The 22,827-nt window shown below is 33.7% G+C and overlaps 1 protein-coding gene across 1 annotated transcript in view; it reads left to right on the top strand.

The window, feature by feature from the left end:
- Window positions 1-22,827, top strand: part of ABCA13 (ATP binding cassette subfamily A member 13) — a 551,934-nt gene that overhangs the window by 337,411 nt on the left and 191,696 nt on the right. The window contains exon 48 of the mRNA XM_051984384.1: window positions 11,600-11,708. Within this exon, the coding sequence (XP_051840344.1) occupies window positions 11,600-11,708 (109 nt within the window). The remainder of the gene's footprint in view (window positions 1-11,599; window positions 11,709-22,827) is intronic.

Here is a 22,827-nt window from a genome sequence, read left to right as displayed (position 1 = left end):
TAAGACTAACAATTTGATTTTCCTCTTTCCTTTTTTTAATCAGATTTACTAAGGGTTTGTCTATTTTGTTGGTTTTTTCATAGAACCAACTCTTAGTTTTATTAATCAATTCAATAGTTTTTTTACTTTCAATTTTATTGATCTCACCTTTTACTTTTAGAATTTCAAGTTTAGTGTTTGACTGGGGGTTTTTAATTTGTTCCTTTTCTAGCCTTTTTAATTGCAAACCCAATTCATTGACCTTCTCTTTCTCTATTTTATACAAATAGGCCTCTAGAGATATGAAATTTCCCCTTATTACCGCTTTGGCTGCATCCCATACATTTTGGTATGATGTCTCATTATTATCGTTTTCTTGGGTGAAGTTATTAATTATGTCTATGATTTGCTGTTTTACCCAATCATTCTTTAGTATGAGATTATTTAGTTTCCAATTATTTTTTGGTCTACTTCCCCCTGGTTTTTTGTTGAATGTAATTTTCATTGCATCGTGGTCTGAAAAGGATGCATTTACTATTTCTGCCTTACTGCATTTGAGTTTGAGGTTTTTATGCCCTAATATATGGTCAATTTTTGTATAGGTTCCATGAACTGCTGAAAAGAAAGTGTATTCCTTTCTGTCTCCATTACATTTTCTCCAGAGATCTATCATATCTAGCTTTTCTAGTATTCTGTTTACCTCTTTGACTTCTTTCTTATTTATTTTCTGGTTTGATTTATCTAATTCTGAGAGTGCAAGGTTAAGATCTCCCACTATTATAGTTTTACTGTCTATTTCTTCTTGCAGCTCTCTTAGTTTCTCTTTTAAGAATTTAGATGCTACCCCACTTGGTGCATATATGTTTAATATAGATAGTGCTTCATTATCCATGCTACCCTTTAGCAAGATGTAGTGTCCTTCCTTATCTCTTTTAATTAGGTCAATTTTTGCTTTAGCTTGATCTGAGATCAGGATGGCTACCCCTGCTTTTTTGACTTCACCTGAAGCATAGTAGATTTTGCTCCAACCTTTTACCTTTAACCTGCATGTATCTCCCCGCTTCAGGTGTGTTTCCTGTAAACAACATATTGTAGGATTCTGGCTTTTAATCCATTCTGCTAACCGCTTCCTCTTTATGGGGGAGTTTACCCCGTTCACATTTATGGTTAGAATGACCAATTCTGTATTACTTGCCATCTTGTTAACCCCGATTTATGCTTTCCTCCCTTCTTTCCCCTTTCCCCCCTTCCAAGTATTAAGCTTGTGAGCACCCTTGCTTCTCACAGCCCTCCCTTTTTAGTGTCCCTCCCCCGCCTTAGAGTTCCTCCCCCTATCTTACCCCTTTCCCTCCCAGTTCCCGTATTCCCTTCCGCTTAGCTTATTCCTTCCCTTTCCACTTTTCCCTTCTCACTTTTCAATGAGATGGGAGAAGTTTCACCATAGATTGAATATGTCTTAAGATTTTTCACTTAAAGCCAATTCTGAAGGCAGTAAGATACCCACTATATTCATCCCCCTCCATTCTTTCTCTCAGATATAATAGGTTTCCTATGCCTCTTCATGTGATGTACTACCCCCACTTTACCCTTTTTCTGGTACAGTGTCCTTTCCACATCAATTTCTAGAACAAGGTATACATGTATTCTTTATACATCTATATAGTCAAAATATAGTTCCCAAGATTAATCTTTACCTTTTTAGATTTCTCTTGAGTTCTATATTTGTAGATCAAACTTTTTGTTAAGTTCTGGTTTTTTCATCAGAAATAGATGAAATTCGCTTACTTCGTTGAATGTCCATCTTCTTCCCTGGAAAAAGATGCTCATTCTCGCTGGGTAAGTTATTTTTGGTTGCATACCAAGTTCCTTAGCCTTTCGGAATATCATATTCCAGGCCCTTCGATCTTTTAATGTGGATGCTGCCAGATCCTGGGTGATCCTTATCGTGGCTCCTTGATACTTGAATTGGGTTTTTCTAGCCGCTTGCAATATTTTTTCTTTCATCTGAGGGTTCTGGCATTTGGCCACTATATTCCTTGGTGTTTTGATTTTAGGATCCCTTTCAGTGGGTGATCGATGAATCCTTTCAATGTTTATTTTTTCCTCTGTTCCTATGACTTCTGGGCAGTTCTCTTTGATAATTTCCTGGAAGACAATGTCCAGGCTCTTTTTTTCATCATGCTTTTCTGGGAGTCCAATGATTCTCAGATTGTCTCTCCTGGATCTGTTTTCCAGGTCTGTTGTCTTCCCCAGAAGGTATTTCACATTTTTCTCCATTGTTTGATTTTTTTGGATTTGCTTGACTGATTCTTCTTGTCTCCTCGAGTCATTCAATTCCACTTGTTCCATTCTGATTTTCAGTGAAGTATTCTCTTCACTCACTTTTTAAAAATCTTTCTCTAATTGTCCAATTGAGTTCTTTTGTTCTGTGGAATTTTTTTCCATTTCGCCAATTTTGTTTTTTAGAGAGCTGTTTTCTGTTTCCAGTTCACTAATCCTATTTTTCAAGGATTTTACTTCTTTATCCACTCTCTCTTTAACTGACTTCTCCAGGCTCTTTTCCCACTTTTCTTCTAGCTCCCTTGTGAGAGCCTTTTTAATCACTTCTATGAGGTTCATCTGTGCTGAGGAACAGACGCTCTCCTCCTTTGGGGAATCACCTGGGGACTGTCTGTTTTTAGTCTCCTCAGGATTTAGAGTCTGCTCTCTATCTGTATAGAAGCTGTCAAGGGTTAAAGTCCTCTTCAGCTTCTTGCTCATTCTGTCTATTAATCAGAGACAAACTAGCAAAGAAAACAGAAAAAACTGGAGTCTTTCTTTGGGGGGGGGGGCTGGGTGTGTTATCGAGCTTCCTCTACAGACTGCAGGGGGCAGCAGTGAGGCACTAGCAGGACTGTGCTGCGCCTGCGCTCTGAGATCCCAGAGCGTGCTGAGTCACTGAGGGGGGGAAGGGGGGGCGGCCAGGTCCTGAGAGACTCCAGCTGTTTGCGGTTGTGTTCTTCAGCCCCAGTGTTTTTAGCTTCTCTGCTGGGCTGTTGACTTGCTGTAGGTTCCAAACCTGTAGCGAAGCTCTCCCCGCAGAGACGGCTACGATCACTCCCCACCCCCTCTCCAGTCTGCTCCCGTGCTCTCACTGCCGCTGCCCTCAGCCTGCGCCCGATCTAAAACCGCCCCAGCCCTCCAGTAAAGACAGACCTTTCTTGGCGGATCTCAAGGATGGCTTCTCTTGGTAACTATTTGTGGGTTTTTTTCAGTCAAGCATTGATTCAGAGGCTTGTAATGAAGTGGATAGTGAGAGAAAGCGCGGAGCTTATGCAACTGTGAGCCTCCTCTCCGCCATCTTAACCGGAAATCCTTTCCAAAATATTTTTGATACATTTTTCATGTTCATTTTTGAACTAAAGCCACGAAATATTAAAACATGTGTTATTTTAATTTCGATAGCTTTCTTTTCTCCTCATTCTTTGAAACAGATGTTGGTATATAAGCTGCAATTATTTTCATAGTATCTTTTTACAGATACTTATTACAAGCATGTATCGCAAATGACCAAATGTAATCATATTTCCTTTTGTCTTTGGATACAGAAAAATCAGCTCCAAAATATTTTTTAATTATTCTCTTTAATGAGAACCTATAGAACAACCTTCCTTTTTGCTGCATCTTTTCTCTTTCTTCCAGTTTCATTTAAAACAAGAATCTTACACTTTTTGTAATTAGGTTTCTCTATCAGCATGGCTACTAAGTGACCATTGGATAAGTGATTTACATTGTGAACAGTGAATACCAATAATCAATAGTTGTGATTGATGATCTAAAAATTAAATCTCCCCCATTCCTCTTTTTTACACTGCTACTGCTGGAACTGCAGAAGTAGAAGGGCATCTAGGTCTGAATCTAATTGTGTTTATTTATTGGGTTACTATGGCCAAAATATTCATCATGAAATGTCCAGCCTCTGGTGATGAACCTAGGCTAAACTTTGGAAACGGAGAAAAGATGTTGTCAGAAGCATAATCAAATCTTTCCCAGCATGATTGATCCTTTTACAATTTGCATTCCATTGACAAAGTCTTTGAGAACTCAGGATCATTTCCATTTTATGATGACATATCCAAATAAGACTTTATGGAGTGTCTATACAAAAATGAATGCACTCTTGATCCTCACATAAAAGTGAGAAGCATCTTATTATCTTAACTTCACAAATGAAAAAATGGAACTTTAAAAAGGTCACACTATTATTAAGGGATAGAACCATTGATTGACTCCCAGTCAGTTGACTCCAGTTTTTGCATACTGCCTCCAATCACCATATTGCTGTTTTCTGTGCCAAGAATGTTTGTCTAATATATTAAAAAATTCTTCAAAGGCACAGACAGTATTCTCAGGTTTTTATACTACCAATTACCTTTTAAATTCTCAGTAAATATAAATAGTGAGCTAAATTTTAGCACTTAGGATTTTAAGTACAACTTGGACTAACCTGCCTACCTTGGCTTTTATTTAATTCCACTTGAGCATTCTTCCCTTGATTCTAGCATTCTAAACTCAGGGGAGGATATTTAATGTAAAATATCAAGTCAGCAAGTGCCTGCTGAAGGAAGCAAGTCATGAACTGAGCTTCTCTCTTTTGTAAAAGCTGCCAGGAAAAAAAAATACATTGAATGCATAAAACCTATGAGCATCTGTCTCAGTGAGTGAAGCAGTTCATTGATTAGCATGTATTTTATTCAAGACTTATTTTGCATTTAACACAGTTCTAGGCATCATAAGACTCCAGTGAAAATATAAGACAAGGTCCTTGAATTCAAGAAATTTACATTGCAGTTGTGTCTGCCTCTGGTGCCCTATTTCTCTCTTCCCTGATTTGCAGCTTCTAGTCTATTGTTGGCTGAAATGACAGATACCCAGATGTGTTGAAATTATGTCTAAAAGAAGAGTTAATGGACTCACTCTCAGTACATAAAAATGGTTGGCATAGACTATAAATTCTGTGGCAGCTCAATAGATAAGGAGCACCAGTGAATGACCAGAATAACTGGGTAAGAATTCATAGAAGTGAAGTGGAACTGAACTTTGGGGGTGGAGAATATTTACTCAGTTAGGAAAGCATTGCAGTGTAATAGAAAGTGCACTAGCTTTGGAGTCAAGATATGAATTCAAATTCAGAACCTTTTTGTTTGACCATGAACAGATCAGTTTCCTCATCTAGAAAATCAAGATAATAATATCTTCTGTTTCTGTCTCATAAGGTTTTTGTGAGGCTCAAATTAATTAGTGATAATAAAACAGCTTTCAGAAAGCAAAGGCTTATAATCATCTATCTATCTATCTATCTATATATGTGTACATCTCTATATATTATGCTAATAATAATAGTAATGGTAATAATTGGCATACATATATGCCATATATATAACTCATTAAACACATATGTACATACACCATATATGTGAATATATTTTATCAATTGTTATCATTACTATTATTATCAACATAATTCTAGACTAAAATTTTTTGTTTTAATTTCCTTATGTATAAAATGGGAAAAAAATTCCAAAGTCCTTGCTTTGCCTAACTCATAGAGTGCCATAAAGTGCTTTGTAAAACTTACATGTGATTTATTATCATAATACTATGAGAGTTTAGAAGAAACAAATCTAAGAGGGTTTTTTATTATTGTTCTTTTTGCATTTATCAAACTAACCTTCTCTAAGTTCATCACACATGGTGCTCCATCTCTTTATCTCCTTTCTTTGAACTAATCATTCTCTCACCTAGGAATGAACTTCTTCCTCACCCTCATAAAGACTTTTATTTTCTTATATAAGCAAATACTGGCTTTTACATTAAATTTTCTTTGACCTTTGATTTTAAATTTTTTGATCTTTACATCTCTAGAACCAAGCACAATATCTGGCATATAACTGACACTTGTCTAATGTTGATTGATGGATTGGCACAAATTGGCATAAACTTTTAAAGTTCTAATAATATGCATTTAACATATATTTTTAACATATTTAATATGTATTGGACTACCTGCTCTCTAAGGGAAGGGGGGGTAAGGAGAGAAAAATTTAGAAAAGAAAGTTTTGCAAGGGTCAATGTCAAAAAATTACCCATGAATATGTCTTGTAATAAAAAGCTTTAATAAAAAAGTTCTAATAATAAAATACATTAGCTTTAGTTGATGAACTTATAAGCAGGTTTCATCTGCTTAGAAACCTCTTATTTTATTTGAATTATTTCTCAGTTCTTAGGAAATATTTTAGAAACTTGAGGTTTTCAGGAAATAATCTTCAGAAATGAGTTGCTGCTGCTAGTTGTACAGATTATAGGTACTGGAAGAGATCAAAAGAGAGATAAATCAATAAGGATTGGAATAGTCAAGGAAGGATTCATGATAGAACAACAAGAACAATGATATGTAGGCTGTGAATGAAGATGTTTTATTCATTGTAAGAGTGAGGAGATTAACTTTAATAGGGTTGAAGAGGATAGGTTGAAATTATGGTATTAGAAAAACTTATATTTTATCCCAGAGATAATATAGAGCTATTAAAGGTTTTTGAATGGGGAAAGGATATAGTTAGATTTATGACTTAGTAATATTATTTGGGATGCTAGATGGGAGGTAAATAGGAGAGATAGACAAACTAGAAATGGAAGGAGGTTATTCAAGTCATCCAAGTGAGAAGCATCGATGATCTAATTGAAGAGATGGCTATGTGATTGGAGAAAAAGTGATGCATTCAAATATTGTGTTTGTGAGATTGATGATAGAAATGCATAAAATGGATTTGAGGAATAAAAGAGGATGATGAGTTAAAGAAGATGTTAAAGTTATTAACTTCAACGACAGAAGATGATAATGCTTTTCACAGATGTGGAAAAAAGGTACATTGCATGCATGATTTTGTGTGTGTGTGTGTGTGTGTGTGTGTGTGTGTGTGTGTGAATAAGTTCTGAATAGGCCTGTTAGTTTATTTCAGTAAGACAGTGGGTAGATATAAAGAAGTCAGTAAACAATACAGGAGTTCAAAAGTGAAATTTGCATTAAAATGTATTTTGGTAAGCATCTATATAAAAATAATCACTAACTCCATGGGAGGGCATGGAATCACTTAAAAAGAAAGTATAGAGGAAAAAATTAAAGGACTCATGATAGAACTGAAAAATCTCTAAATTATCAGACACGATATAAATGTTATGGGATAAGACTGAGGGATGGTTAAACTAAGTAGGGAAAAGAATTAGGGAAGAATAATGTCAAAGAAAGTCAGTAAGATGTATGTATACAGGCAGACGATACAGGTGGTAAGGGTTGAAAGTCAAGGAGAGTTTAGGTAGGAGAAGAGGTTGGAAAAGGCTATTAAATTTGCCAATTAAGATGTCATTTGTAAGCTGGAGAGAGTAATTTACGAAGAATTTGGACACGATATTATAATTGGTTTGAAAGCAAATGGAAGGTGAAGTGAAGGAACTTAGTATAACTAACTTTTTCAAGATGTTTGGTTGTGAAGAGAAGATATGGATAAAAATTTGAAGCAAAGTCGAAGTTAATTTTTTTAAGTGTTTGGAAGACCTGAATATCTTTGTATGCAGTATGCAATGGAAAGGTAACACCTAATAAGTACTGTGCTAAACTCTGGAAATACAAATAGAAAAGTTAGAAAGACTCCTTTTTCATGAATCTCATAGACTAATCAATAGAAACAATGTATGATGGACTTCATGGCATGTAGTAAAACCCTTTGTAATTTGAGGAATAATAGTAGGGCAGAGTGCTTTTGTACCATGACCTTTGAGAAGGGGATTGTGAGCACAAAGTGTGATGTAGAATTTTGAATTACTTCAGGAGGAAATAGAGATGTGGGTTTTGGGGTCTACATATAGCTGAGAGTGGGAACTAGGCAATAAGGATCCCTGTTCCTGCTATTCTTTCAGTGCCTGTTGGCAGGTGTTAGAGAGGCAACTGGATCAAGTTAGGAGCAAATCCCAAGCTATACTCTGTGCTAGAGTTCAGGGCATCCATTGGCAAATGATTATGATGGGTGATGATTATCACAATCAATATATGACCATTCTTGCTGTCCCTAATGTCTGTTATTCTCTTCTCATCTCCACTTCTTGGCTTCCTTTAGAATTCGGCTGAAGTCCTATTCTCTGTAGGTAGACTCTTTGACCCTTTTATGCTACTGCCTTCTCTTTGTTGACAATCTCTAATTTATTCTAGATAGCAAAGTACTGGACCTTGAATCAAAAAGACTTGAGTTCAAACTGCACCTCTGACACTTATTAGCTCTGTTGACCCTAAGCAAGTAATTTAATCTCTGATTGCTTCAGTTTCTTCAACTGCAAAATAGGGATAATAAATTGGCATAGTTATTATGAGGTGAGGATCAAACGGAATAATATTTGCAAAGCACTTAGCACAGTGTCTAGCAATAGTTGACATTATATAAATGCTTATTCTGTCTTTCCTTTTATTATCCTGCATATATCTTGATTGTAGATAGGTGTTTACCTATTGTCTCCTCTATTAAATAATTTTAAAACTGTAAGTTTGAGAGTAAGGGCTGTATTTTGCCTTTTTTGTACCCTAACTTCTCACAACAGTGTGAAGCACACAGTTGTATTTAAATAGTATTTAAGAAATGCTTTCTGAGTGACTGGAGGCAAATTATAGGTTTGAGGAGATTGATGAACTTAGAGACCAGGGAGTTCAAGAACAGATCAATAGATATTTATTATGAAGTTTGGAGTTTGTATTGAAACAAAGATTGTGATCCAGGATTTTTGAGAAAGGAAGATCAACATGCTGGACATGCTGGAAGGCAGCACAAACTTGGAGGCCAATATAGATACAATGAAAACAGGTGCAGGAGTTCCTCACATTGGTGAGAACATAATTCTGGGCTGATAGAGAACAGGAACCATAATAAAGCTCAATGGATCTGACCTCAGCAATGTGGATAATCCTAGTAATGTAGATTCTTAGAGAGAAGCTATTTTAATTTTTATCCTAAGATATTTTTACATTTGGATTTTAATTTCTGAGTAAAACTGGTTTTCTATTTTACCTTTCTATTCAAAGTACATAATTATATCTTTATTTTAGAAATCACCCTCTTCCTCTTCCTATTTTATCCATCACTTGTACACCTCAAATGAAGCCCTTGATTACATCACTGGATGTCTGATGAGAGCGTTATATGATTTATTTATTTCTCTGACACCTACTCCTTTTTGTCTTTGACTAGATTAGTCTTTTGTGTTGACATGTTTGTGTACTGGCTTTTGTCACTATTTCTAGTCTTATTTGGCATGTCCTTTCCCAGCTATGAGTAGGGGAATAAATTATAGCTGCATGATCAGTGAGAAAGTGCCTCCCTTCATAGCAGAACATTCTCACAATGTTACATTGTACTCAGAAAGGGCAGTCTGTTATCTGAAATACCTCCTGGAAGCTGCTTTTGCCTGATGTCATGTCAAATTATTGCATTAACCTTTCAGTAATTAATGACCAATCTTTTTCTTCAACCTTTAGGGCCTGTTCACCAGACATAGAATGTACAATTTACATACCCTTTTTGAAGAGAAAAATGAAAATTTGCATATGAATACCCTGAGTATACAATTCATTATGCTATAGGAAATCTCCCACTGAGACTCCTAAAGTTATTTCATTCAGGTATTGACTGTATGAGACCACTAATCAATGTCCCATCTATCCTGAAAAGTAAAAATCTTTTATAAAATAGTACAATATTTAACCTATTGGCTTTGTAACCATCTCCTCATAAGAACATACAATGCACCATTCTTCAATTTATTAATTTTTAGTTGTAAAATTTATTAGAATAGGTGACCGTTTGTGGTGGCTGGAAGAAGCTATATGGTCAATAATTAGTACTAAAATAAGAAAAAATTTGTCAAATTTCCCAAAGAGACAGTGGACTTACTTTACTGGGTCATGATATCATCACCTAGAGGTAGCCTTCCTTTGAGCCACTGCTTGTCTCCTTTCATGAATTTAGGATCCCAAATAGCATTTTGATTTTGTTGAAGAGGACTAATTCAACCCAGAAGCTATTTATGTCTTCTGGGAATTATTTGGTCATATTCAAGAAGATGATCTTCATTTTGCTTCTTGTGTTCACAAGCATTATTACTTCCCCCTTGGTTCTATAAATGCACTGATATCCAGTTTGGATTCCAGTTCAGTGTAATTTCCTACAAACATTTATTCAGCATATACCATATTCAAGGCATTGTCATATACATATGCATGCATACATACAGATAAATTAATGGATCTTATATATCATCATTTGAGCATAAAGGAAAGAACACAAAGCAAAACAAAAAACTTCATATAAGAGATGTCATATGAGATAAGTCTCAAAAGAAACTCAATTTTCAAAGAGACAGAAGTCAGAAGGAAGCTGTGTACAAAAGGCTGATCTTATATGATAGTGGATCTTTGCATGTTGGGAGATGTAAAGGGGTTTCTAAATTATGAGGTTCAAGTGTATCTGGAAAACCTATTTCTGTGTATAGGAATCTGGCAATTCACAATTCTGCCAAACTGCATTATCAGGCTTAGAGGAACAAAAGTCAACTGGAGAAAGAAAAATTTTCATCAACTAAGTTATGGCTGAGACGAGTAAATTGACTTCTTAAAAACACTTAAAAACTTGCAGGCTGAAGCATTCTTTTTTATTCTTTACCTCATTTCAGAAAGTCAATTAAATGAATCTTTCTCTTTAATTCTTATTCAACTTTTAAACTTTTTCTTGGAGCCCTTTCAAACTAGTAAATTTTCCTTCATTATTTTCATATGTAATAGTGGTATGTTATTCCCTTTGCCACTTTCTGCAAGTGTTTATTTTAAAAATCAATACCAATATTTATTTTGGACATTTCTTTCTGATACTCTCATGCACTATTAATTTGTCAGTCAAATCTTATTTGCATAAAAATGGAAAATAAAAAATGCTTGGAATTCATATTTACTTTGAGAATCTAATTATAGGGCTACATTCAGTCATCTCTGGGAAACATCTATTTTTAGCTATAAATTTTGTCTAAAAGAAGAAGAAAGTTTGCTGGAATCTATTGCTTCTTTTCAGGGCTCAGTGACTGGAACCCCAAAATCTATGTGAACATTTGAAGGAGGCTGTATAGAATGGAAGGAGCATTGTTTGTAGGCAGAATTTCCAGGTTCAAGTCTTTAGTATAATTTACTAATTCAAACTTCTGAATATCTTTTAAAAAAAATCCTATACTTACTGAATTAGAGGTCAGCTTTATACTGCATTATTATGTACTATCCAGTTCTAATAAGAATTACAAAAGGACTTTTAGTTTTACAAAGTGTTATTTCTATATTTTAACTTATGGCAAGGTGTCACAAATATTACTACCTCCATTTTAAAAATAAAGAAACAGAAGCTCAGGGAAATCGTATTATTTTCCAGGTCTCACAGCTAATAAGTTTTGGAACTGGGATTTGAATCTGGATGGCTTGACTCCAGTTATGTGTTTTCTACTAAGGCTACTACTATGAATTTATAATATGAAGTTTATTGAAATTTATCTCTTTTTTTAGGTCTGGTATAATCAGAAGGGTTTTCATGCCTTACCATCTTATCTAAATCACTTAAATAATCTGGTGCTGTGGCAGCATTTACCACCTTCTGTGAACTGGAGACAGTACGGTAATTATTTACTAATTGCATTTTATTAATCAAAAGGATAACATGTTAAAATGAAATAGAACACCCAACCCCTTTCATTTTGAACATGAAGAACAGCACAGATATTTGCCTTGGTCTCTTAACTAATAAAGGCACACCAAACAAAAAGGTATCTCTGGCTGCTATGTCATCTTGGGCATCTATATCACCTTGGTATCACCTTGGTATCTGTCTTCTTGGCCAAAGTCACCACTTCTCAAGGTCTCTGAAGCCTCAGCTCTAAAATGAAAGATACTCTATGAGGTCCCTTCAGCTCCTAAAAAATTCCATGAGTCTATGATTTTAATACATTTGGCAGTCAGGATCAGTCCACTTTGTATAGATGAGTTGTTTCTCTGCTGATTATTTTATATATTGGTTGACAAGAACACAAATCATCCCATTGCAGGACTCTTAAAGGTGAGTTATAAATTCTAAATTATGGTATACTCGCAAACTAGATTTTCTACTAATGTCATCATGATGGAAAAGTTGGATGTAAATTAGCTGTGTTATTTTATGTGGCTGAAGGATGCAGATTTCATCTTAGAATCTGTAGTTAATTGACTGGATTAATGAAATGCATCTTTTCGGGTTACTATATTTAAAAATGTGTCAAGTTTGTACAGTTTCTTCCTTCAACACTTCAATATTTCAAGGATCTATAATTTTATACACATGAATACTTTCTCTATGAATGCATATTACAACTTCTCCATGCCTTAATGGATGGTTTAATGAGGTACCTAAAAAAAAAATCATCACCTGGTGACCAATCCTCTGGCACTGATACTGGTAGGAAAGCTATGCTAATCCTCAGACAACAAATTTGTCAGAACTGCCAGAGCTTACAGTCAGGAAGAATTGCCTTCTAGAAGCCCAGGTTTCATCCATATCATGACAAGGCATTTAATGAAAGTATGCCTTCCGTTAGAAGAAGCCTTTAATAGAGTATGGAGTTAAAAAACCTGAATAAAAATGTGAGGAAGATAATGTGAAAAACAAAAAGAGAGAAAAAGAATGGAAAAAAGACACAGAGAGACAGAATCAAAGATATATGTGGATGGACAAGAAGTATAGACAGACATGTTTTAATAGGCTCATTAAATTTATTTAAAAACATCTACTTGTTAATTTAAGACAATTTAACCTTGTGTCACCAATTAGCTTGAAATAAGCATACACAAATCACAATATGTAAATATTGATGCTATATGAACTATGAATTTATTTGTTGATTTAACTTGTTTAAATTTAAAAAATGATATCTTTTGTCTCTATATCATATTTATAGAAGAGGAAAAATAACTTTCTCCTTTCTTCCCCATTCTACCATTGAATTATCCATTATAATAAATAGCAACACCTAAGCAAGAAACCCTTGATAGAGTGACTATATCTGAAAATGCATGCAAAGTTCTTCCCTAAAAATCCCCTTTCTCTCTTCTAAGGAGATATATTTCATACTTTGTTTTTGGGAGAATAATTTGTGGGGGATTTAATTAGAACTGGGCATCCATTTAATGATTCTTTAAAATGTACATTGTTGTAGTTATTATGCATATTTGTATTTTGTTCTGATTATTTCATCTTGCATAAGTTTATACAAATTTTCCCATGCTTCTTTGAATTCTTTGAAAGAAATTATCATCTCTTTTTGCACAATAATAATTGGTTATATTATATAGTAAAATTATCAACTTTATTGGGAAGTGCACATTTTTGTCTAGTTCCTTGCTACCACATTTAATGCTGTTATAAATATTTATATGTATATACATATATTTATATCTATATTTAATCTCTTCTTGTCATCTCTGCCTGTCTCTTTTTCTTTTTCTCTGTATCTTCTCTCTACATCTAGAGTGGCACCAATGAATTGTAAGAATTATAATTCTGAAGTGATATCTAAAACTTTTGGAGCAATTCATAACCATTTTAAAAAGTATATTCATATGGTAGTTTTCCCAGAATTCCTCTAAATTATAAATTTTCTATTATTTTATTGGGTAATTGTATTAATTTTCATTTCTCTATTTTGTGTCAATGTGGATTAAACATTTAATGTGTTTTAAAAGTCACTTATAGTTTACAATTCCTTTAATTTGTTTTTCCTTCTGACAAAAACGAAGAAAAATTGTCACTATATTTTATAGTTTACTTATAAAATCCCAGAGAATCAGGAAAAAAAATTGAGACACACTAAAATCAATAGCATTTTCATAGAGCAATGACAAAATCCAAGAGGGAATAATAGAATGAAAATTATATTATTATTATTATTATTAATAATAATAATAAAATATCTGGAAATCAATCTACTATAGCATACTTCAGGCATACAAATAAAATCACAAAACAGGTTTTAAAGAAATTAAAAAAAATTGGATAGAGATATAATACTAATTGTTGCTCTGCACAACTATAATAAAAATGACACTTCCTAAATTAAGTTACAGATTTAGTGCTATTTCAATCAAACTATCAAGAGACGATTTTGGGGAGTGAGACCAAAATAATAACAAAATTCATTTTGAGAAATAAAAGATATAGAATCCCAAGGGAAATTATGAGAAAAAAATTGAATAAAGTAGAAATAGCCCTTCTAGACTTGATTATTTTTGCAAAGTAGCAATCAACAAAACTATGGGATACTATTTGAAAACAATAGGACAGCAAATCAGAAAAATATATTAGATAGGAATAATCTTAATCAATTGAGTTCAATATCTTATTCACCTGGAGGAAAAAAAAATCTTCCTTTCATGTGAATTGTTGGAAAAGCAAGAAAACAGTTGGTAAAAATAAGAATTAAACTAATATTTTACACCATATGGTATAATTAATTCAAAATATGTAGATTGAATATGAAAGGTTTTAACCATAAATTCAAATGATTATATATATGAATATGTACTTGTACACAAAGATATATATTGACAAACGCAACAAAAGTTCATTTATGTTCTGATCTTCTCACAGTCTCTCAAACATATATATATATATATTCCTATTCTTTCATTAGTTTATACTTTTTAAATTTTCAATTCTTTTACTAATAATGGTTTTAGTATGCTATCAAATTATAATTTATTATTTGTAATTCCATAAAAAACTTCTTTTGGCGAAATAGAGTTAAATTTTCACTTTTTTCTAGGGTTTTATGATTTTAATATGTTTATGTTTATGTTAAATCTGAGTCAAAGAAGAATATGGAGGTCTGAATAGGGTTATAGAAAGTAATCATGTATGAAACCGAGCCAGGACTCAAAGTGGGCAACTAGAAGATAGAGACAGAAGCCAGGGATTGTGGTAGAAATTGGATCTGTCACCAACTTCCCAATCAAAAACTATAGCAGATGTAGTATCCAGTCTATATAGGGTTCAATAATAAATACCTCATAACAAACATTTATGTAGTACTTAGTATGTACTAGGCCCTGTGCTAGGCACTTTACAAATATTATCTCAATGGATCTTCATAACAACCCTGAAAGGTAAGTGCTATTAATATTCTCATATTACAATTGAGAAAACTGAGGCAAACATAGATTAAGTGATTTACAATTGGTAAGGATCTGGAAGCTGGATTTAACTCAGATCTTCCTGACTCCAGACTACCTCCTGACCAATGCACTATACTATCTAGCTTCCTTAGACTAGGAATAGAGCTTGCCCATCCCATTCAGGAATGTGTAGGCTTCACAGAATTACCCTGGCATAATGCCCTAGTTAAGGAACTGAAATTGGAGCAAGGAATAAATAAAAGAATATTCTGAATACAATTAAAGGTTGAGATGAATAAGAAGTAAATTCAGCAGATTGAAATCCCTTAACAAATCCAAATAAAGCCACAGGGAAAGAATAGCTTGAACAGAAAGACTTCAAAAATGGAAAAAGAAATGAAATAAAATTTTAGAAAATAGAATTACAAGTTTAAGGGGAAAAAATGGAAGGAAGGAAAATATCTCAGAAAAAAAGGTGAAAATTCTTACTTGAGTAGAGTACTTCCTGAAAATTAGAATGGGATAGATAGACTGGAATATTAATTTCATGACATAATTAAAATATTAGAATAGTGCTAAAATGTTAAAAAAAATCAAACCTGTAAAATACTATCAGAAACTACTATCCTAGTAAAGAGATTGAGCAGAGATAATTTAAGAATCTCTTTGACCAAAGAAAAAACTTGGTTCACGTATATTAAGAAATCCTAAAAGAAAACTGTCCAGATTCATAAGAACTGGAAAACAAAGGCAAAATATTAAAGGAAACCCCCTTTATCATTGCAGATCAGAATCTTCTCCTTAACTTAGAGCTTTAGAATATTCTCTCAAATAGGAAGACTGTTGTTTACTCAGGGTTCCATAGATAAAACATATGGGAGGCAGGGCTGGAATCTGATTTCAAGTCCAGATCTCCAGCTACAATGCAAAGATGAATTCACAATACTTTGGAATAATTGGTTTTATTCCTTATTTTAATACTAAATGTCATGCCAGGGAAACTGAGGCAAGATAGTGCTTAGAGCATTTTTAATAATTTATTTGAAAGGGAGAGATTTACTGGAAGCAAATGTATCCATGGTTTGGTCCCAGGACTGAATGAGACTATCGTCTCCAAGAATCCAGCAAACAATGTGAGTTCTCAGTGACACATATACATATGCCTTAGACGAAGGGGATAGACCAAGGCAGGGACAGAGTCAGGGTGCTGAGAGTGGGAACACGGGACTAACAATCTGGTTCTGACTGGATGAGGGGAGGCATGGGGGGATATCAGATAATTGGGATTACAGAATGGGGAGAGGTACCCAACATTCTGATGATGCCTAAAATAGAAGATCTTTCTCCTTATCTGGATCACCATGATTAGGATGGGTGGTTGAACAGAACAATTATAAGTGGAAGCAGAACAATTCAGGTAACTGATGCAGGACAATTTAGGGAAACTGAGTCAGGACAATTAGGGAAACGAGTCAGGACAAAAAAGAGAACTGTGACACAACAATTTGATTTAGAGAATGAAGAACTAGGAAAGTAAAAAACCCTTGATTTTCCCAATATCAACAATTGATTATTTAACAATCATTTATTTCAGTCAAAAATGACAGCCAAAAAAAAAAAAAAATCACAATAGTCAATGTTGGCAGAATTGTGAAAGGATAGGAACACTAATATGAGTTGTAAAATGAAGTCATTTTTGGAAAGCAATTTGGAATTATGCAAATAAAGTGACTAAAATATTCATAACCTTTGAACCAGAGACTTCATTACTGGGCTTATACCTCCAGGAAGCCACCAGTAGAAAGGATTTCCTTGTATACTCCAAAATGTTTATTGTACTACTTTTTGCTATAGCTAAAAATTGGAAAGAAAGTCAATGTCTATCAGTTGGGATTGGTACATGAATAATGGAATGTTACTGTGCTGTAAAAAATAATGAATACAGAGAAACATGAAAAGAGCTATATGAGTTGAGGCAGAGAAGAAGGAAGAGGCAGAACCAAGATGATGGAATAAAGGCAGAGATTTGCTGGAGTTCTCCTTCAAATCCCTCCAAATACTTTTAAATATAGCTGTAAAGAAATTCTATAGCATCAGAACATACAAAAATATGGAGTGGAACAATTTTTCAGCTGAAAATGGCTCAGAAGTTTGGGAAAAATGATCTGTACCTTCATGGTTGTTCTGGAGTTCAATTTTAGTGCAGGCAATACCAGCAAAGCCCAGACCCCAGCAAACTAGGACCAGCTTTTGAGCCTTTGAATCAGGGATAGTGGCAGTAATATCCAGACTTTTATATCTTACAGAAGTCAAGAAAAATTTGGAAGGTCTACAGGAAAGGCTTGTATCACTGGGGTGTGAAGAAGTTCTGTTAAAGTTGGAGTTGACTTTGGAAGCCACTGAATCAATAGTGGTAGCAGTAACAACAGCAGCTTTTGGAGATGGGGGGTAGTGGGCTGAATGGCTGATTGGAGAGATTGCAGGGGCCTCTTTGCTGGCACTGAGGCAGGACTCTGTTGCTTTGCCCATAATCAGATCTAGATAGCAGTGTTGGCTCACAGAACCAGTCCCTAAAAGGATCTCAAAAAACCAATTATGCAGGACTCCTAAAGCTTGTGACATTGAACCCTCTACCATAGAAACAGAGTCTTACTTTAACAAAGAGTTAAAATTCAAGTAATAGACTGGAAAAATGAGCAAATAGCAGAAAAAGATTCTGACTATGTTGACAAGATCAAAATATACAGTCAAAAGAAGATAACAAAATCAAAACTCCTATATCCAAAGCCTCTAAGAAACCTAAGAATTGGTCTTATAATTGGAAAAGTTGAAAAGAGAAATTTGAAAATCAAGTAAAAGAAATAGAGGAAAAATTGGGAAGAGAAATGAGAATGATTGAAAAGGAAATAGCAAAAAATTGGAAAAGGAGTGGATACCCATCAATTGGGGAATGACTGAATAAGTTGTGGTATATGAAGGTAATGGAATATATACAATGTGTAAAACCTGTGGACCTCCCCCTTTCCAAAGGGGTGGATTAAGGATCCTTTTATATCTCTTCATTCAAGAAAGTCCTTCTTGATCTTTATAATTTTGTCAATTTACTTTTGGTCTTAATTTATATTGTTTTAGTTTCTGTGTTTATTGTCTTTTTAGTTTTGCTCACTCCACTCTACTTCAATTCTTTGTTTTGTTTTTTTTATTTCTCATAAAGTCATTAGCTTCCATTTAGTCAATTCTAATTTTTAAGGTATTATTTTCTTTGGTGAACTTTTGTCCAGTCTTTACTATTTGATCTATTTTGCTTTTAAGGCATTCTTCTAATTGGCTACCACAAAAAAAAAGCTGCTATAAACATTTTTACATATGTGGGTCCTTTTCCCTCCTTTATGATTTCCTTGGGATACAGACATAGTAATGGCACCTCTAAGGTCAAAGGATATGCATAGTTTTATAGCCCTTTGGGCATACTTCCATTTTGCTTTCCAGAATTGCTGGGTCATTTCATAATTTCACCTACAATGCATTAGTATCCTGGTTTTCCCACATTCCCTCCAACATTTACGATTATCTTTTCCTGTCATCTTAATCATTTTGAGAAGTGAGGTGGTACCTCAGAGTTGGTTTAATTTGCATTTCTCTAATCAATAGTGATGTAGCACATTTTAAAAAAATATGACTATAGATGGATTTAACTTCATCATCTGAAAATTATCTGTTCATTTTCTTCAGTCCTTTACTAATTGGGGAATGATTTGTATTCTTAGATTTGACACAGTTCTTTATCTGTTTTAGAAATGAGATCTATATTGGAAACTGGCTGTAAATTTTCCCCCAGTTTTATACTTCTCTTTTAAACTTGTTTCTGTTGGTTTTGTTATGTAAAAGCTTTTTTAATTTAATGAAATCAAAGTTGTTATTTTGCCTTTCATAATGTCCTCATTCTTCTTTAGTCATAATTTCCTCCCTTCTCCAAAGATCTAATAGGTAAATTATCCCTTGCTTTTTTAATTTGCTTATAGTATCACCATTTATCCCAATCATGTACCCATTTTGATGTTATTTTGGTATGGAGTGTATATTTCAATTTTATGTGATAGTGTAAAAGGTAGCATCAAGTACAAGAAATAAGTTGAAGAAAAGGATAGCAACAGAGAATAATTTGTTTTCTATCTATGATCATTTAAAACTTTGATTAAATATTTCAGTGAGTTTGCTACCTGACAAAGTACAAATTAAGCTTTATACAGGCATGAGACCTGCCCTCTAGTATCTTGTGATTTAAATTAATCAAGTCTTTTATGAAAATAGATGGCAATAGGCAAACATTAAATTGATCAACTGGGACCTTAATATAATATTCTTGTAGTTTGTGAGCCCTCCCTCCGGTGGTGCTTATTGAAACCTTTTTACCCATTGTTATTCTTGTCCAATCCTTTCCATAAATCCCCTATATAAAAAGTGCCAAATAAGCTGATGGCCTTCGTTAAAAAAAAATATTCTGTGCATACTAATGTTGCTCTTGGGATGACCGTCAGTTTATCCTTCACTTTTATTTCAGAGTTGGTCTAGCTTACAGAATAACAAAATCTCAGATATAAAGGGCCATCAAGGCTCATTTGTACATGAATAGTAGTTCTTAATAAAACATCCTAGACAAGTAACCAATTAACTTCTGGTCAAGTAGGAATCAATTACCAATTGAAACAACTCATGCTACATGGGTATAACTCTTGAATCCTTTGGCAGTCAAAATTATTCCATTGATGTTACAATGAAGAGAGAAAGAACATATTTTCATTGAGCAAGTCCAAAAATTTCAGTTGACATAGACCCCCACAGGTGCAGAGATGACAAGTCATAATAGAATGTTTCTGATCATCATTAAATCCATTGATCAGCTTTTTCCTATTGAGGGAATTTTTTTTCCTGCTTTATGACATTTCCATATTCATGAGATCTCACTTGCTTTTCTTCCATCTAGTATGTACTTAACCTGTAGACATTTAATGAATATATTTGTAAGAAAATTTATATTATATAGAAAACTCAATTTTTCTTATAGATTAAAATTAAATATATTTTAACTATATAAAATTTATTTTTTCATGCACATTTACATAGAAATCATTATCATAAAAATTAGTAAGATCAACTTTCATCTTTAAGAAATTCCCTCATACAATGGAATGGCATGATGAAATTCTCTTACATAATATGATCAAATGAAATTTTATACACACACACACATACACACACATATGCACACTTGGATCTTCCAGTAGTGATGACAAATAAAGATGAGACTCAATATCTGATGGAAAGAATGTAAAGAGAGCCTATAGGAACCCTGACAGAGTTATTACTTTGAATGAATGAACTTTTGAATTAGACAAAGAAAATTCTCTATGAACACCGGACAGGTTATTTAACCTCTGTCTGTCTCAGTTTCCTCATCCATTGAACGGGGATAATGATAATTGTTTCTAATTGTTGTGAAACTGAAATGAGATATTTTAAAAACTATCATAACCCTTAAGGCTTCATAAATAGTATTATTATCTTAATTCATGATGCTGTAAATATAGAATTTGACTTATTTGTTAAAACTTTGTTGAGTAGAGAGAAAAAAATTGGCATTATCTCAGCTAAAGATCATCACTCATCCAATTGGGGAAGGTCTCCTGGAAAATATTGGATTGGCTACTTGCTGTGAACAATAAAGAGTGGGGATGTGGAGATCCAGGTGTCATAGATAATGCAAACAGCAATGAAAGGTACAAAATGTAGAAAGAAGCAATAGGGATTAATTTTTAATATGATCCTATGTAAATAAAATTCATATAGATTTTATTTTTATATAACTCATCCCATGTGTTATGGTTAAACCTTAAAATTTTTCCCATGGATACACAGGAGAAACATTTTAATTATCCCCTCATCCAACATACATAGATTCTTCACCTTGACATTTATTAGATAAACTTTAGTGAACTGAATAGCATCTATATGCAGTGTATAGATATCATACCCTTACTTACAGATGCTCTTAAAAGCATTTTTTTCTCTTTTGTACTTCTGAACCCTCCCAAGAAATCTTGGGATTTACTTGATAGATTTCTTTTTTAAGGACAATGCCTTAAACCAAAATCAATCTGTTTTTCATTGGCCACCAATAGGTCATAAGCCAAGACCCATTTGATTATTATTTAGGTACTGATTTACTCAGATTTAATGTAAATAGCAATCATTTCTGCTTTAGCCAGAGATCCTGAGGGTCTTCCCATTTTATATTTATATTTATTTTGAAAGAGGAGATTTTTTGCCTTAATAACCACCCAGCTTTAATCACTGAATGTGTAGTGTTGGTCAAACTGATACCTATTGGACACCTTAGCTTAAAAAGACCAAGGTGTCTCATTTCATCTAGGGCCATCTTCAGTTGTGTTGTTCTCCAGTTGTGTATCTGGCCAATGGACCCAGGTGGTACTGAAGGGGAAAGTAAGGAAGGTGACCTTGCACAGCCCTCCCTTCCTCACATCCAATTTAATTGTATGTCATGGTCTATGGTGACAATATCAAAATACACACTTAGAAGAAGTTAACAAAGTCCCTGGTCATGGACCTCTTTAAGAATGAAGTACAAACAACAACTTCCAAAAACATAGGTTACATCAATGAAAAGAGTTTTGAATATATTCATTTCAGAGATTTTTCTCTTGGCATTTTATCTCCTAGTATTAATTAACCAATTGTATTCAAAATATAAAACATACTTGAGCATTAATATCTCCAAAAATATGAAATTGTTTATTTCATTGCAATTATGAAATAAAATGATAACTCAAAATTGAGCCATGTTTAAACATTTTGCTCTAATCATGATTATTACTGTTGTTTCTGAGAATCCCTAGCTTTTTTTTTTTTTTTTTGGTCAAATCTCAGCTTCAACAGCACTTCTTCCATTAGGCCATTTCAGATTCTTCTCTTCTACATAGTGTTCCCTTGAAATTGGCTTGAATTTATTTATTTTGTATTTAACTTGTATACTTATGTGTATATAGATAATTGATCTAGCCCCTTCAGACCTTCCCAGTCTATTTAAATTTTACTCTGAGATACCAAATCTTTGATCCAGTGATCCTGACCTCCTGGCTCTTCTACAAATGAGGTACTTTATTTCTTTACCTACCCCCCTCCCAGCATTTTCTCTGGCTATTTGCCATGTTTAACAAACATGGCTTGATTGAAAAAAAAATCAGAGATAGGAATATTTATAAACAATAAACCTTTTGAGTCTAGAAACCATGCAGGATGTGGCAAGATCAAGAATATTTTATCTAACATTTTCTCTATATAATTCTCTGAAAATTGCATAAATGTAAATAATATAATAGTCCATTGAGGATAATTGAGGGAGATAATAAGCATTGCTCAAGAGTTTTCTTTATCTATCTATCTATCTATCTATATGCCAACATTCATCTACATCTGTATCTATACATACATCTATACATGTCTAGGAGTGTGGTCTAGGATATTAAGAGCTGGCTTGGATTTGAGAAGATCTCAGTTTATATTCCACAGCTGATAAG

The sequence above is a fragment of the Antechinus flavipes genome, chromosome 1 (assembly GCF_016432865.1).
Source record: "Antechinus flavipes isolate AdamAnt ecotype Samford, QLD, Australia chromosome 1, AdamAnt_v2, whole genome shotgun sequence".
NCBI lineage: Eukaryota > Metazoa > Chordata > Mammalia > Dasyuromorphia > Dasyuridae > Antechinus > Antechinus flavipes.
The sequence above is the reverse complement of the archived record's forward strand: the minus strand, read 5'-3'. Positions and strand labels throughout refer to the sequence as shown.